Here is an 18,530-nt window from a genome sequence, read left to right on the forward strand (position 1 = left end):
AAAATACTTTTTTTTTGTGTTTACAATGAGAAAAATTGCCCGTTGACCGCTAGATTTGGCAAAATGTGTTTTGTTTTATCTTCAATAAATAGAAATAAAAAAGAAAAATTCTCCCCTACTCCACATTGTCGCGAATCTGTAAGTCTGCTTCAGCCCAAAGAGCCATCACATTGGTCAACATTATGGTGGGGGGGGAGGAGGATAAGAGGAGCTTTTCTGCAAGTAATAACTTGCTTTAAAGCACAATGAAAACCCTATCGTAAATACTTTTTAATGTTTTACTAAACATCTGCTCCTCATTTGGTTTATTCTCTTGTATCATATTTTTATACTTGTTCCAGTGTCATAATTTAGTCATTGAAAAAGTAGGGTCGAAAGTTGGTAGGCTGTTTTGTTCCTTGTTTTTCCTTCTTACTTCTTCTTCTTCTTGTTTTTTCCTTACATTTTACTTCTAGGTAAAAAAAGGCAGGTTAGTTATGTAAAAATGGAAGATAAGCCCGATATAATGTTTTCCTTGAGGGAGATGGCAGGCAAAAATTTCAGAGCATATTTTGCTGAAGGGCCGAAATATACCCTTTAAATAAAAATATATCGGGGGATATATATTTATGGAAACAATATTGCATAAATGTTTAATTTCTAGCCCTTTGGTCTATCCAGTTGGTGTTGTAACAAAAGATGCATTGCGTTAGTAAAAAATTTGGGTTAAAGCCAAGGTGTTGATTTTTGAATTCAAAACCAGTTTTATATTTCCATGTTGTAGATGTATGAACAGCATAAAGTATTTATTGCCGTAATAAATATAAATCATTTATTCTTTTCTTTTAATATTGCATCTGTATGCGCACCTTAAACAATCTTCTAAATCCTGGAGGTATATCTGTTTTAAACTTAAATTAAAAATTATTTATTAAAGCCTATATACCTAATCTTATCCTATTCATGATTTGGTTTACAGCGATCTAAATCAGTTTTGACGACCGCCATCTTCAAGAATCTATGGTGCAAGATTTAAGTGGAAATAATGAATATGGCCTCATAATGATGAAAAGGCGGGCTATAACTCAGCGTTAATGCATAAATTGCTCCGTATCTTTTATTGTTTCCAAAAATTAGTTTCGCGCGTACTTCGCAATAAAATAATAGTTTGTGGCTTTGCGGCTGTTTTTGTTATTACCTTTGCTCTGCGGGAAAAATAGTTGGGTAGTTTTAATTCAGAGTTGAATAAAAATGGTATAAAACACTAAAACTCGCTGTTACTAGGCTAGAAATTATGCTGAAATTTGAAAATTTCATAAGAAAATAATTTTGAAGTTTATATTTTTAAGTCGTTTTGTTTTTTGTGGCAAATTTATCTTGTGATACAGAAATTCGGAAAATAAACATACTATTCAGCTCCCCATTCAATCATCCAATGTTCTTTCCAATTATAATAATCCCTACTGTCACAATTATGCCCTCCTCCAGGGCCGTATCCAGGATTTTTGTTCAGGGGGGTTTTACTAATTTTTGACTTTTTTTTGGGGGGGGGTTACTAATTTTTGACTCAGTTTTCGACTAATTTTACTGATTTTTACCTAGGTTTTACTAATTTTTGACTCATTTTCGAGTCGGTCAAAAATTTTGGGGGGGGTTCAAACCGGGTAACCCCCCCCCCTGGATACGGCCTTGCCCTCCCCCCTTCTAATGTAGCCTAGGCAAAATAACAAAGTTTGTTTTTTTGTTGGGAATTTAGTGACTTCATTAGATTTCTATGTAGCCAATACACAAAAGAGATTTTCTACAAGATAGGGCTTGCCTTCAACTTCAGATTGTGTAACCCTATTTATAACTATTAATGAAAATTACATACGGTTTAAGTATGAATAACAACCTATAGTAAAGATGCAAAGCGAAAGTCACAAGGATTACCCCTAATGGACTGTTTAAACGTATAATAGTCCTGAAATTATGTTTACATAGGGTTTACTTTGAAGAGAGTAAAGGAGTACTAAGTAATTTAGGCTTGATTCTAAAATTTACTGTCCTCAAATAGGCTTAAAATTGTTTGGTTTTAACAGCTAAAGTGGTATTCTTTATTTGGCATGAATACTTATTTTTTCAAAATATCGTTAGGAAAACACGTCTTCACAAAAAATTAAACTGTTTTTATTCTAGATTATATCTTCAAAATTTTTTAAAAGATCAGTTTGAATTTTGAAATGTTCATAGTTCTGTCGCTTATATATAAGGGTTATTATTGACCCTTTATTTTAAACTAAATCACGGACTAGAGTTAAATAAAATAAGAGATTTATAAGTATCACCTCGTCACAAAGAATCACCATCCCAAGCTAATGTTTAAACCAATGGACATTTTAAGTGTGTTTTGTCTAGATTTTAATTAATGACTTTCAAGGTAATGTAATGAAACAATGAATTGCTTTTTGGCCAAATTTCTTTTCTTTTGTATGGTATATTTTGTGTTTTATTCTTGTAGTAGAAAAACCTAGTGAACTTCAACGGATGTTTTTGCGATTTTTTTTTTATAAAGGGTCGTTTATAGTGTCTTAAACTTAAACTCTGGAGGTACTTTCCCATTATATGGGCACTTCGGCTATAGACAGTCGTTTGAATGCAGTGATGGAGACTCGTAAAGTGGGTTATTGCTATATAAATTGATCGAAGAGCGTGGTTTCTCATTGAATTTACAATATTTAAACTGTTGTTCTTTGGGGTTTAGGGGAAGAAAAAGGTACCTAGGTTAGATTAGGTTACGTATTTAATATATGCAATGCTTTACCCCCCCCCTAATGTGCAAATATATAGCCCAAATTTGTTTATAGACTATTATATATACATCCTGTTTTATTTTATTTCATTAGCATTAAACAAATATGCCTTTTTAGAAGTGCCCATATAATGAGAGAGTACCACACTGGACGATCAGGCAACTAAAAAAAGAAGAAAAAAAATGATGAAAATAGAAACGGGAGTGAGATATCGTAATTTATCAGTGTCCTAAGCAAAAATATTAACAGAAGGCCAAGTTAAACCAAGCAATTTTGAAACGGCTAAGTAATTTCTGTCAACTCAAGTTCAAGGATGTCAATTAAGGGGATAAGGGTTATGATCTTTGCTCTGTTGATTTCTGACCATAGATTTAAAAACAACTTTATTTCTTATTGGAATCGGGATTATAATCGGGATTGTAATTGTTTTTTTAAATTCATTGAAAAAAAAAGAAGAACAACAAAAAACCTCCCTTAGATCTAAAAATATAAATTTTTCCCCCTACCCCTACATAATGTGAATTAAAAATTGCCTACTCAGTTTGAGTGGGTTTGCACACTTTTAAATTCTCAAGCAGTTTACTCAAAGTAAAGTAAAAAAAGGCTTGGTATTTTCTTATGAATTAGGAATGACTCATGTACAGTTTAAGATGAAATATCATTTAAATTCTTTCAGATGTGGTCACTTTCCATGTATTTGGTTGTTGCCGCTGTAAAAATCAAGGAAAACATATATTTATCCAAATATTATCTTTGAAGACTAGTGACAATTTAATTATAAAATTTTGAATTCACTTTTTCATACCAGGATCTAGAAATACTGACAGTTGTCGAATCTAATCCCGAGAGTTCAGGGGACCATCGCTACACGTTTCGGGAAAAGTATCAAATGACCTTTGATTTCGAGTACGATTACGTGAAACATTGAAAAACCATGTTCCCTATTTTTTCCTATACACACCATATGTTAAGTTAGTATAACAATTTTTTACTCATATCCTTTTTTGTGTTATTACTAGCCCAATGGCAATTACGCAATGATCTTGAACCAATCATTTGAGGTCAATGGGTAAATGGAATTCCACACGAATATTTAAGATGTAGCAAAAGAAATACACAAATAAACACTAATTTATACCTTTAACAAGAGTTAATTGCTCACAGATTAAAAATAGTGGCCATTATATTTTACTAAAAAGGGATATGTGATTTTCAAAAAATAAACTGACACATGAATAGCTTTCTTAAAGTTTAAAATTACGATTATTACGATTATTTAATGAGTTTTGACAATGTTGAATAATATATATTTTTGCTAATCTGGGACTAAAATATTAGTTCAGCGAAAAACAACAACAAAAACAAAATGAAAAAATAATAACCAAATACTAACCTTTACCTTCAAATGCTTGGGTTTGAACGTATGGTAAGCCGGAATTTTGATATTTGTCTTTCAGAAGGAAATATTGGGACGACTATAGGAAAAATAGCCGAGAAAATTCAACAAGAAGACATGACACCAGTTATGTTTTAATGCACCAATCATTTAATCAAAGAAAGTAATTCTGTTTTTTCTTTATTTTTTTTTTTTTTGCACTGAGCTCGTTTTTCAGTCCGTTTTTTACATATCCGTTATACTTCATTAAATTTGCTACTAAAAAGCTGTTTTGTTTGGCAATTTTTTGAGGTGACATTTCGTGTATCTACTGAATAACTTTGCTATATATATTCTTACATATGTTTACACCAAGAAGTAGGTTAAAGTCAAGAGAAGAAGAGAACTGCATCCCCTCTTAGATTTTTGAAATATTTCCTATAATTTTGTTTTTGTCTTGCATGTGATTAACTAATTTTGGTACTTTTTTCAAGCCCCTCCTAAAGTTTTATTAGTTTATAAAAGTACATTGAGTACCTAAAAGAGAAACTAAATGCTTCACTAGAGATTGGTACAAAAACAAATAATTTTTACTATAAATGTTAATATTTTGATCACGTGAAAAGGCTGAAAAAAATATATAATTGTTCAAACTTCTGAGTAGATAAAAACTGCAACTAAGTTTAATTTTTAGATATAAAGCTAGTAGAATTAAAGAAGAAATGGCTCTACGCAAACGGATAATAAAGTATTGAACATTTTAGTAATCATCGGAGTTTCGAATGCAAAAAACAGTTGTTTACTTTTTAAATAAAGAGCTGTGTTTTCTTTGACTTTTCGTAATAATTAGAATTTTCATTCTTGGAATATAGGATAGTTTTAAAATTTCAGTGTTAAGTCTTCAATAGACTACTTAATATAAGACAATGATAGGCATGCACAAACGTAAAGGGGGGGGGGATTGTATCATTTGGAAAACCCTCCAAAGTTTTATGGCGTTTATAATTTTAGCCTAGTTTCTAATAATATTTGCGTTAATCTTGTATTTTTTAGCTATCTTTACAGAATTGCCGGCTTAAAATTCAGGGCACAGAAATTGTATTTCTATGCCCCCAAATGTAGAAATTGTCGTTTTTTTAATACAAAAATTTGGAAGCAATTATTAGTGACTGAATTATGGTAATATCCTTTCTTTTAAAACTTATATTTTAGTTTAACTTAAAATTCTGCTTAAGTTCTAAAGCAAAAGAAATATCAGATCTTAAACATAATTTCTTTAAAGTTCTACAAGCCAAAATGTTTTAATATTCAAAGACTTATTTTGTAGCTGGGAAATTATTGTTTGTAACTCAAAAGTTCTGCTGGTTATTAATAATCTGTCTTACTATGTTTTTATTTATTGATTAATTTTCGATTTATAAAAGGAAAGAAAAAAGGTTTGAAGAAGTTATTTTCTTGAAGTATAGCAGATCACATGTCTAAGTGCATTACAGTTATTTGAAAAAAAAAGTTATAAAAATAACATTCCTTGTTTGCGTAATCCAAAAAAATAACAATAATAATAATAAAAACTTCGTGCATTATTGATAGCGGCAGAATTAGGTCTTTCTCCAGGAAAACTAAAATTATTTCTATTATGAAGTTCATGCAAACTGTACAATAATATCCATAATTGTGACAGTTTTCAATAATTACAAAAATATATAATAAATATCGAAGTGCATAATTATAAATGGACGAAAATTGACATTAAAATTCTATACGTTTTATTGATTTTTTGATTAATTCATAGTCTCTAAAGGGCTATATCAAACGGTGTAGTTAAAATTTAATTAATGTGCTTGTTGTTTTATTGAATACTTAGAATGATTATAATTAATGCTTAATTTAGTGCATGAACCCTTTTGTTAGCTATAGACAATTACTTTTTAATTTATGTGGGTACTATTATTGAGCCTAATTTCTCAGTTCAAGGTAAATGTGGGTTAAATGTAGTGTTTCGACTTTCAATTATAACACTCAGGGAAAAGTCTTAGAATTTTTGGGGAAATAAAAAAAAAGAAGAAAAAAGCAAAAAATCTGCAATAAGAAAACAGAGAAACTCTTAGCTATACGCGTCGAAATAACTATTTTCATTAAGGGGTATAATATGCACCTAACATTTCTCCGTATTTTGACAAAATTTTCCTAATGATGATTAATATCACTTAATATTATTAAGTGCATGCCGGTGTGGCAGAAGCACAGGGGCGAAGGCAGAGAATTTTTAAAACAGTTCTCTTTTATAAAAAAAATATATACAGTCTTTGCTACATCACTATATTGCTCAGATGTAATAATTCAAAAGGTATTGTGCTGCACGAGACAAATTTGACAAAAGAGTTTAAACAACTCAAAAGTGCGTTTCTTTCGTCATTAAGGGGGATTCGCTTGACATAATGAGCTTTTATCAGGACGCAGAAAATTGTTTAATATTAAAAGCTTTTTTTTTTAGAGGATTTATATGTAAAAAAAAAAAAAAAAAAAAAAAAATAGAGAACACTTATAAAAAAAGCTCTCAAGCCTGTTCATGAAAAAAAAAAATTAAGATAGGTTACAGAAAAACGAAATGGCTGACAAAAATATTTTATCAAGATTATTACTGAACAAAGACATTAGGTGAAGCCTTTTGACTTGGTCTCTTTCTAAAAAAAAAATGCTGTTGACTTTATTAGTGTAAAAGATATTTTTACTAAAATTTAATGTAAAATTTTTAAGACTTTTTTAAATTTAATGTAACCAGGTTGTGTTTAGGACGATAGTATCTTGCGGAGGAATGGCATAAAGTTGAAGTCAGGTATGCACGCGAGGGAAAGTATCGTGAAAAACTTGTCAGTAGTGAAGTGAACTTGAGGTTTATAATTAAATCTCCATAACTTGGCAGCTACTTTCTTGTTTATATAAACAATAATATTCCTTGTTAAATGCAGTTGTGACTGAAAACTGTCTTTTCTGACATTGAAAGTTACTTTGATGTAAAATCCTTAATCAATGAAAATACTAGGGATCACATGCTTTGTGTTTACGGTACAATTTCGAAGAAAAACTGTTCTCGGGTAGATGAAGAGATGTTTATCGAAATCCCTAGTTTTCGGCAAAAGGGGAAACACTGGTTAAACGCTCAAGACCGGCCAAGCTGAAGCAAAAATAACATTGACACAAAATTGTCTATAATACTATTAGTTTCAAATAATAATCAATGCATATTTAGGTGTAGTATCTTAATAATCGCTTCTTTTACTGATATCAGTTTTACTACTGTAATTAGCATTAGCATTCTTTTTCTTCTTAAAAAGAGACTTTATCACCAGGTATGTTACACAGATAAAGTTTAGTTACAATTTAGAAAATATTTTTTGATACGATCCTTTTAATAAAATCAATTTTTTCATATGCTTCATTTCTTTTCATTAATCACTCTTCGGTAAAAAAAAAAAAAATAATATATATATATATATATATATATATATATATATATATATATATATATATATATATATATATATATATATATATATATATATATATATATATATATATATATATATATATATATATATATATACATATATATATATATATATATATATATATATATATATATATATATATATATATATATATATATATATATATATATATATATATATATATATATATATATATATATATATATATATATATATATATATATATATATATATATATATATATATATATATATATATATATATATATATATATATATATATATATATATATATATATATATATATATATATATATATATATATATATATAAAAAAAAAAATATATATATAGGTAAAATAAATAAAAACATTTATTTGTGGGCTTTATCGTCATTTTCTATCAAAATTAAAAGAAACTGTAGTCTTGGATCGAATTCATTGATGAAGTAAAATAGGCCGGTTAATACAATTTCCCTAAAATTCCAAGACCAGAAGTTTGGAGTCTTACAAGATTGTATATCTTTAACTATTTGTTAATATTTTTTAATATCATTCCCTGAGCTCATATAATATACGGATTATTGATAAAAGCTTGTAAACTAATTTCAAAAAATGAAAGCTTCGGTCGAAAAATACTGTACCCCAATTACTTGAAACTGAAACAAAAAAAACAAAAATCCTCAATAAAAAATCGATGTTAAAACTTGAGATAAAAGTGGAATAAAAATCAAAAAGCTGGTAAAATGGATTTAGGCTTTGTGCATAAGTCAATAAACCTTTGTTTTACTAGTAAATTAAAATTTTATTTTTGTAAAGACTTATGTGAAAATAATTACGAGAATGTTTTAATTAAAGATAAGTTTTCATTTACAGTTACGCACATCCAATGTGCTTAAACATGCTCTATTTTTTGGTGTTCAATGTGTTTAAGCACTTTTAAATTTGGTTATTTTGTCCATTATATTACAGCTTCTTCTTTTCCACTTTAATTGTTCAATTGTGGGGTAAAACTAGATTTTAGTTTCGTGTTAAAAATTAAAAAAACAGACAAGTGATTTTAAAGGTAATTTAAGTTAAATTGCTGAAAAAACGCCCAATAAAATGCAAATCAGGCGAGCCGTTACGGATGGGTCAGTCTCGGAAAAAACCAATCCTTATGCAACTATTTAAATTGTTTGTGACAAAAGGGTCACAAAAAAGGGTAAGGAACAAAGGTATTATACCTGTGATAGACATCCATGGATACCTTGGAATATCTGGATTGGAGGATTGTACAGCCAGTCCCAGGCTTTGTGCATGAGAGCAGGCGTTCAGTGGGTTTGAAGGGTCATTTGAAGCTACAGAGGCAGCTGCAGCAGCCTGATAAAAATTTGCTGCTGTAGCCATAGACGCAGCTGTGGCATTGTTCTGATGATGACCAAGTGAATAGTTCACCATGGCTTCAGCCATGCTCACACTTCCCGGGTATCTACATGTCTTTTCTGAATCACCAACACTGTGAAGGGGGTTAGGATAACCCCCTAAAGCGGCTGGCGGAAAACCAGCTTGATGTGCACCCATTGATACGTAGGGGTACATTCTTGCATGTTGAGTCTGCGAGTAATTCACCACACTGGCCCCAGTATCTGATTGGTATTTCGTTAGCATGCCCTCAATAAATTTTGATGTCATATTGGATGCATTTTAGTGAAAGGTGATAACCATAGCACAAACCACAGGCTACTAAATGGCAGTTCACAATAATGGCTTGCTACTGAAAGCGGTTTCTCATGTAAATACATCTATCCAATCAGAAACTTGAAGGTTGTTTCTTACAATGGCGCATTCGCAACTAGAGTTCAAAGCAAAGCTTCAAGGCGCAGCAAATTCTCGGCTGGCACTATCTCTGGTGAGGAGAGAGAGATAGAGAGAAAAAAAAAATTACAATAGCACTTGCCAATTTTTGACACCACAACTGGCAGCTAACTAAAAAAAGAGTTAGGAAGTAGATATGTAGTGCCTCTCGGTCATTCTTGGATGACGTGCCTTAGAATGAATTTTTTTTGGTGAAAGATTCGAGCAACAGAATTCCTGAACACGTGGGACGCATATAAGCTGCTATGACAAGGGTTTGTGAAACTAGAAAGAAATATTTGGAAATGAGATCGGCTTTTCAGAGCTCGGTGTTTTAATGTTCTTGACAGTTACGAAATGATACAGACCATGAATGAACTTCAGCTGACTCACCTTATCACGATCTTATAACACACACTTATGTGAAAAATAGTAGACTGTTGTATAGTTAACCTCTTCTTATTTGTTAACCTCTTATTGTTCTTATTTATTAACCTCTACTTATTTGTAGTCGATATCGTGTAATATTGTTCTGTAAAGAAAATGTTTGACTGTCCATTATAATGCTAAATTAATGTGGATGCCAACTATTTTTTTTAATGTTTTGTTTTTCCTTGTTTTTTGGTATTTATTTTATGTGCATTTTTCATTTTCTAATGTGTTTGTTAATAAATATTTTTTTTTAGGTATTAAAAAGACAAAGAGAGAGTGAGAGACGAGCCATCAAATTGCAGCAAAATCAAGACTATATTCTTTTCTATGTCAGTTTTCATGTATGCTTGTCTCTTTTGTTCATTTTCTAAGAAAGTACGAAGTTTTCTGTTCGTGCATCTGATTTTACTTAGACGTAGATACAGCTACTGAAAGCAAGAAATAGAAAAAGATTGGAAGCTAGAAACAGTGGGAACTAGCATCTAGATAATTTCTTTTTTTAAAGAGATTTTTTATAAACAAAATGCTATTCAAGGTTTTGAACTTGTTACGGAAATTGGCTGAATTATTCCTTGAGATCGATTTTCTAAAGAGTCATTGAGATAAGCTAAGATATGGAGCATGTAAAAAATGACCAGCGTGACCTGTTGGGATTGACTTTTTCTTGCTCGAGACTAATTCAAACTAAACTAAGGGACTAAACTAAGTTAAATCATATACTAAACTACAAACAAACTAGATTATAAAAATATTGCTTTCTTTTTTTACAGCTTTTATCAGCATAATGTTGGAAAATAAACAATATGATTTATGAACCCGGCAATCACTAAACCTCTTTTTTTTAATTTGAGGAGAGTGAAGTAATTTTAAACTAATAATTAAAAAATTAAATTGTATCTTAATTTAATTAATTTAAAAAAAGTGTGGCCATAGAAATTTAGGTAGTAATTTAACATTTTAATTATCCTGGCCAAAAATATAAAAATGCCAGAGCTCTGGTTAAGGATTGGACCAAAGATTTGACCCCAGGAGACATAAACAATGAGAAGTCAAGAAAAAATAATAGTGAAAAAAAGCAAGGAGTCAGAAAGCCGTGCTAGGCCATTTTGTTGTTGTCAGAGCTATCTAGTCAAAACACGATTCATTACTTTCCTTTTTAATATTAACTAGCTTTTTAATCCTGTGATTTGATGAAGTTTCGACTTCTTTTTAAATACAAATTTCATACCAACTCTTTTCTAAATGTTAAATTTGAAAATTTAAAAGAAAAAAATATATACGTCAGATCTATGGCAGCATGCCTGATACACACTTTTATTTATTTATTTATTAATGATTACCAAACAGAACTCCAGCACAGATGAGCTTGATTATAAGAAATACAAATCTCTTAACAAAACCAAAAAATACCGTGCCAAATGCTAAGATAATGAATAAATGTCAATTCTATGAAGCAGAAGCAATAAAATGTAGCACGTGGTGTAGTTTCTTTAATAAAACATTTCTACTAAATTAATTACAAAATTCAGTTTTAAGGAGGTATTAAGTATGTTTTTTATATATTTTTTTTTTAACAAAAAAGAACTTTGGTCGTAAAGAAAGCAGTTGTTGCGTTTTTTGCCTTTGAAAATAAACTATCAAAGAATTGTTGTAGCTTATATCCAAGACCACATCTCCCCAAAAAGGGAGATGGCATTTGAGGGGCCATTTGAAGCCCCCTCCCCAAAAATGTTTGAAATGTTTGTCTGACCCGTAAAAAGTGATAAAATGCACGAAACACATTTTAGATAATTTTCTAACTTTTGGTACCTACCCCCCCCCAAAAAAAAATAACCCTCTGTCGAAAAAATAAATCCTGGATACGGCCTTGCTTACATCGCTGTCTCAACGAATGTTCCCACTCAATGGCAAAGATAAATTTGACATTGATGGAAAAGATTGCTGATTTTACAAGAACAGCATGAATCGAATTTCTAAGTGAAGCATAGTACGTAGACACATTAAATTGAACTTAAATAGGCTCAACTTAGTAAAAATGGTTTCATTGTTTGAACAAAATAAGCTTTAAGTTTAAAAATGGCATATTATACATACAAATCAAAAAAACGATGTGAAAAAATTTGAATAGCGATGTAATCGACATGTGTCTTCCATCCAAGCTATTATCCTGTATTCTAAAGACAAACATGTCTGCAGAAAATCTAACCCTTTAAGAAGGGACAGACGAACTTTCAAACCTAAATAATCCAAGGGGTTGGCTCCTTCTCTAGTTGGGGAAATCGTATCTGGTATTATCATATAATATGTTGATGCTCAGTTAAATATATTCTTTAACGTCTGGCTAGCGGATTATTTCAAGGCATCATGGAAAGGGAGAAATAGGTCCCCAAAGGTTTCTGGATCGAACAGTTACACATTGATTTGCTACAAGCTGTTCGATCAATTTGTCGATTTTGATTTTTGTTGAACTTTTTTCTGTCAAGCCCAAAATATTTGAAAGATTATTGGTTAAGGTATTTTCGCGGTCAAGTTGTTTTTGGTCGTCAAGGGTATTTTGTGAAGATCGTTTGATCAAGGACACTTTTGCTCAAAAATTTTTTATATAATAATCTTTTATATTAATATTACTCCTTTTTTGTAGTCGGTCATCCGGAGTTCAATGTATGTTTCTTGGGCTACTGCACTGAAACACATGCTAAGACAGTTATTTTGCTTACTACAAAAGCAACAAGACCCCCTTGGGATCTTCAGATTCAACCCAAAATCAAAATTTTATTATCAATTGCTCATTGCCTAAGTTTTTTTCTAAGGGCATTTACCTTTAAGGCCTCTTTTCACAAAGGCAGTTTTTGGTCATACGATTTTTTTAAGGTGCCTTTTGGTCAAGGCATTATTTGATGAAGATGTTTTTAGTTAGGTCATGTTTTCCCCAAAAAAATATTTTGATTTGAAAAATTCTCTGGACTTGAAATACTTGGATAAAAAGAAAATGACCAGACGTTAAATAAACGGCCTTAACAGTTAATGCCTTGGTAAAAAATGGTCTTTATAAAAATCTTTGTTGAATCTAGGCTTGTTTAAAAAAGCCCCAGTTGAAGCAAAGATAGGCGTTGTCAATAAATGGTAATGGTCATCATTACTTCAATAAACTCATCAAGGATGTTAAAGGGGCCATTAGCATGGGCACCCATAAGCTGAATTCCAGGGGGGGGGCAAACCTCATCTAATTGGCACTTTTAATGCTATATAACAGAAATCACAGAACAAAAATTTAAAAATAGGCAACTTCAATCAGTCAGGGGGCGCCCCCTACACCCCCCTTATGGCGCCCTGGCCACTAGCCAGCTTTTGTTCTCACATCATCCAGATTGAAAATCACTGCACGATAGTAGAATGCATCTATTGAATTCTATGGGACGTATAGGAAAACATTTCTACGGGACGTGTAGGAATTACCATGCTATTTGCTTGAAGCTATAGGAAAACATTGCTATGGAACCTATACACATTTTTAAAGAGAGTGAGTACCCCATCACATGGCCTTATACTTCTACGAGACATATAGGAATTACTATGCTATTCTACGACCGCAATAGGACCTTGCTATTCTACGACCGCCATAGGACCATGCTATTCTATAGCACTATGTTCCTTCCTATGCTATTCTAAGGGTTTAAAAGTGAGCAGTACGAGCAGGGATTCCCCACTGGTTCCTGCACATTGCAAAAAGCGAGATGTTTATTATAAATTTGGAACAATATCAATCTATTGAAATGGTTAACGATAACAAACTTGTTTTCAACCAGATGGGTCTTTGAAGCACATTCAGCATGACGTGTTTAATTTTTTTCTTTTTTTTTGGCAATTGGCATTTTTTTCTGATAACAAGTACTATTCATAACGATCATAGCTCTAAAAAATGGGTTTAGCATTTGCGAATTGGATCGTATGAAGGTGGAGAAAAAGAAAAAGGGCTTAGCATTTGCAAATTGGACTATAGGAACGATATTAATTTCTGATTTTTTGGACAATTGCCTTAACTCGAGAGTAGTTTGTTATCAAAAAATTGGATGCTACAATCAGAATTGTTTGATTGACATTTGGAAAAAGGGATAAGGGATTCGCGAATTGGACTGTACGAACGATCTTATTTGAATAATAGGGAAAAAACAGAGAAGATGGATAAAAAAAGGGTTAAAGTGATTAGCAGTTAAGGTAACCCTGAAGAGCATGTTAATTCATAGCTTATTTACTATAAATTTGGAACAATATCAATCTATGGAAATGGTTAACGATGATAAAATGGTCTTATGACTTGACCTAGCTTTACTTCTTCGATGTGTTCCGTATAATACACAAGTGGCGTTTGAACAGTGTTGTCAATTTAAAATAGAGTCTAACGTTATAGTATACTAAAAAGTTGATACTAAGAGAGATGTAGATGGCAATAAAAGAATTTTAATAATGGATAACTTTACTTCTTCAATGTGTTCTGTATAATACACAAGTGGCGTTTGAGCAGTGTTTTCAGTTTAAAATAGAGTCTAACGTTATAGTATACTAAAAAGTTGATACTAAGAGAGATGTAGATGGCAAGAAAAGAATTTTAATAATGAAATTCAGAACAAACCTTAGAAATCCTTGCAAATCAAGTAGTAAGGTATATGTGAATACGAACCATCAAGGATCATAAGCACCAACGACCCTAACCAGCAGAGAAATCAACCCCCCAAAGGTCCCCTATCCCCAAACTCGAAGGGAACCCCTTTCCTCCAACTTTTTGGCCCCCCTCCCCATTTTTTTTAATTTTTTTTTAACATTATATATTTTTTTCAACTTTTTTTTTACATTTCTTCGAATGAGATGAAACGTACTTAAATTTAGTAGTGTTTTGTCGTGGTTTACCTTGTCACAGTTACATTCTCTTGATTTTTCAAAGTTCATTTTGTATTTGTTTCATTGAAATGCAAGAGTTGGAATATTTTAGTAGTGTTTTGTTGTGCTTTACCTTGTCACAGTTACATTCTCTTAATTTTTCAAAGTTCATTTTGAATTTCTTTAATTGAAATGCAAGAGTTTTATTATTTCAGTTGTGTTTTGTCGTGGTTTACCTTGTCACTGTTACATTCTCTTAATTTTCCAAAGTTCATATTGAATTTCTTTCGTTGAAATGCAAGAGTTGGAATATTTCAGTAGTGTTTTGTCATGGTTTACCTTGTCACAGTTACATTCTCTTGATTTTTCAAAGTTCATTTTGGATTTCTTTCCATGCAAGAGTTGGAATATTTCAGTAATGTTTGTTGTGCTTTACCTTGTCACAGTTACATTCTCTTGATTTTTCAAAGTTCATTTTGAATTTATTTCGTTGAAATGCAAGAGTTCGATTATTTCAGTACTGTTTTGTCGTGGTTTACCTTGTCACAGTTACATTATATTAATGTTTAAAAGTTCATTTTGAATTTCTTTCATTGAAATGCAAGAGTTGGAATATTTCTTTAGTGTTTTGTCATGGTTTACCTTGTCACAGTTACATTCTCTTGATTTTTCAAAGTTCATTTTGAATTTCTTTCATTGAAATGCAAGAGTTAGATTATTTCAGTAATGTTTTGTCGTGGTTTACCTTGTCACAGTTACATTCTCTTAATTTTTCAAAGTTAATTTTGAATTTCTTTCGTTGAAATGCAAGAGTTGGAATATTTCAGTAGTGTTTTGTCATGGTTTACCATGTCACAGTTACATTTACCTTGTCACAGTTACATTCTCTTGATTTTTCAAAGTTCATTTTGGATTTTTACATTCTCTTGATTTTTTAAAGTTCATTTTGAATTTCTTTCGTGAAATGCAAGAGTTGGAATATTTCAATAGTGTTTTATCGTGGTTTACCTTGTCACAGTTACATTCTATTAATTTTCCAAAGTTCATTTTGGATTCCTTTCCTTGAAATGCAAGAGTTGGAATATTTGAGTAGTGTTTTGTCGTGGTTTACCTTGTCACATTTAAATTCTCTTGATTTTTCAAAGTTCATTTTGGATTTCTTTCCTTGAAATGCAAGAGTTGGAATTTTTCAGTAGCGTTTTGTTGTGGTTTACCTTGTCACAGTTACATTGTCTTGATTTCTCAAAGTTCATTTTTGGATTTCTTTCGTTGAAATGCAAGAGTTGGAATATTTCAGTAGTGTTTTGTTGTGCTTTACCTTGTCACTGTTACATTCTCTTGCTTTTTCAAAGCTCATTTTGGATTTCTTTCGTTGAAATGCAAGAGTTGGAATATTTCAGTAATGTTTTGTTGGGCTTTACCTTGTCACAGTTACATTCTCTTGATTTTTCAAAGTTCATTTTGAATTTCTTTCGTGAAATGCAAGAGTTGAAATATTTCAGTAGTGTTTTGTCGTGGTTTACCATGTCACTGTTACATGCTCTTGAATTTTCAAAGTTCATTTTGAATTTTTTTCGTGAAATGCAAGAGTTGGAATATTTCAGTAGTGTTTTATCGTGGTTTACCTTGTCACAGTTACACTCTCTTGATTTTTCAAAGTTCATTTTGGATTTTTTTCCTTGAAATGCAAGAGTTGGAATATTTCAGTAGTGTTTTGTTATGGTTTATCTTGTCATAGTTACATTACCATGATGTTTCATTGTTCATTTTTGAATTTTTCCCTTTCAATACAAGAGTTGGAATATTTCAATAGTGTTTTGTCATGGTTTCTTGTTCCTTACACATTTTCCATACTTTAAACGTTTATTTGTGGATATCTGTAATGGAAATGCAAGAGTTATAATATTTCAGTAGTGTTTTGTTGTGGTTTGTCTTGTCACAGTTACATTCTATTAATTTTTCAAATTTCATTTTGGATTTCTTTAATTGAAATGCAAGAGTTGAATTATTTCAGTAGTGTTTTATCGGGGTTTACATTGTCACAGTTACATTCTCATAATTTTTCAAAGTTCATTTTTAATATTTTTAGCTGAAATGCAAGAGTTGAATTGTTTCAGTAGTGTTTTGATTGTGGTTTACCTTGTCACTGACTTACATTCTCTTGATTTTTCAAAGTTCATTTTGGATTTCTTTCGTTGAAATGCAAGAGTTGGAATATTTCAGTAATGTTTTGTTATGGCTTTACCTTGTCACAGTTACACTCTCTTGATTTTTCAAAGTTCATTTTGAATTTCTTTCGTTGAAATGCAAGAGTTGAAATATTTCAGTAGTGTTTTGTCGTGGTTTACCATGTCACTGTTACATGCTCTTGAATTTTCAAAGTTCATTTTGAATTTTTTTCGTGAAATGCAAGAGTTGGAATATTTCAGTAGTGTTTTGTCGTGGTTTAATTTGTCGCAGTTACATTCTCAAGATTTTTCAAAGTTCATTTTGAATTTCTTTCATTGAAATGCAAGAGTTGGAATATTTCAGTAGTGTTTTGTTATGGTTTACCTTGTCACAGTTACATTCCCTTGATTTTTAAAAGTTTATTTTGGATTTCTTTCGTTGAAATGCAAGAGTTGGAATATTTCAGTAGTGTTTTGTCGTGGTTTAATTTGTCGCAGTTACATTCTCTAGATTTTTCAAAGTTCATTTTGAATTTCTTTCATTGAAATGCAAGAGTTGGAATATTTCAGTAGTGTTTTGTTATGGTTTACCTTGTCACAGTTACATTCTCTAGATTTTCAAAAGTTCATTTTTGGATTTCTTTCGTTGAAATGCAAGAGTTGGAATATTTCAATAGTGTTTTGTCGTGGTTTACGTTGTCACAGTCACATTCTCTAGACTTTTCAAAGTTCATTTTGGATATATTTCGTTGAAATGCAAGATTTGGAATATTTCAGTAGTGTTTTGTTGTGGTTTGTCTTGTCAAAGTTACATTCTCTTAATTTTTCAAAGTTCATTTTGAATTTCTTTCATTGAAATGCAAGAGTTGGAATATTTCAGTAGTGTTTTGTCGTGGTTTACCTTATCAAAGTTACATTCTCATGATTTTTCAAAGTTCATTTTGAGTTTCATTCATTGAAATGCAAGAGTTGGATTATTTCAGTAGTGTTTTGTTGTGCTTTACCTTGTCACAGTTACATTCTCTTGATTTTTCAAAGTTCATTTTGAATTTCTTTCGTTGAAATGCAAGAGTTGGATTATTTCAGTAGTGTTTTGATTTGGTTTACCTTGTCACAGTTACATTCTCTTTATTTTTCATTTTTATTTTTGGATTTCTTTCGTTGAAATGCATGAGTTGGATTATTTGAGTAGTGTTTTAACGTTTTTTACCTTGACACAGTTACATTCTGTTGATTTTTCAAAGTTCATTTTGAATTTCTTTCGTTGAAATGCAAGACTTGGAATATTTCAGTTGTTTTTTGTTGTGCTTTACCTTGTCACAGTTGCATTTCTTAATTTTTCAAAGTTCATTTTGAATTTCTTTCGTTGAAATGCAAGAGTTGGAATATTTCAGTAGTGTTTTGTCATGGTTTACCTTGTCACAGTTACATTCTCTTAATTTTTCAAAGTTCATTTTGAATTTCTTTCACTGAAATGCAAGAGTTGGAATATTTCAGTATTGTTTTGTAGTTGTTTACCTTGTAACAGTTACATTCTCTTTATTTTTCAAATTTCATTTTGGATTTC

General features: G+C 30.9%; 1 protein-coding gene and 1 long non-coding RNA gene across 4 annotated transcripts in view; one reads left to right on the forward strand and one right to left on the reverse strand.

The window, feature by feature from the left end:
* LOC148943479 (homeobox protein abdominal-A homolog) overlaps nt 1-9,614 on the reverse strand; it is a 29,624-nt gene extending 20,010 nt beyond the window's left edge. The window contains exon 1 of the mRNA XM_089101621.1: nt 8,879-9,614. Coding sequence (XP_088957747.1) covers nt 8,879-9,326 — 448 coding nt within the window. The 5' untranslated portion in view covers nt 9,327-9,614. The remainder of the gene's footprint in view (nt 1-8,878) is intronic.
* The window catches only part of LOC148943478 (uncharacterized), a 58,503-nt gene extending 48,191 nt beyond the window's left edge, over nt 1-10,312 (forward strand). For 2 of the 3 annotated variants that reach the window (XR_016142987.1, XR_016142988.1), the window contains one exon: nt 10,175-10,312. This is a non-coding gene — a long non-coding RNA (uncharacterized LOC148943478). Of the gene's footprint in view, nt 1-4,228; nt 4,331-10,174 lie in introns of all 3 variants that reach the window. The other variant, XR_016142989.1, reaches the window with a different exon arrangement.
* Nucleotides 10,313-18,530: the final 8,218 nt, after the last annotated feature.

The sequence above is a fragment of the Artemia sp. Qi Xiang Cuo genome, chromosome 15, assembly GCF_049724085.1.
Source record: "Artemia sp. Qi Xiang Cuo chromosome 15, ASM4972408v1, whole genome shotgun sequence".
In the NCBI taxonomy this organism is placed as follows: Eukaryota; Metazoa; Arthropoda; class Branchiopoda; order Anostraca; family Artemiidae; genus Artemia; species Artemia sp. Qi Xiang Cuo.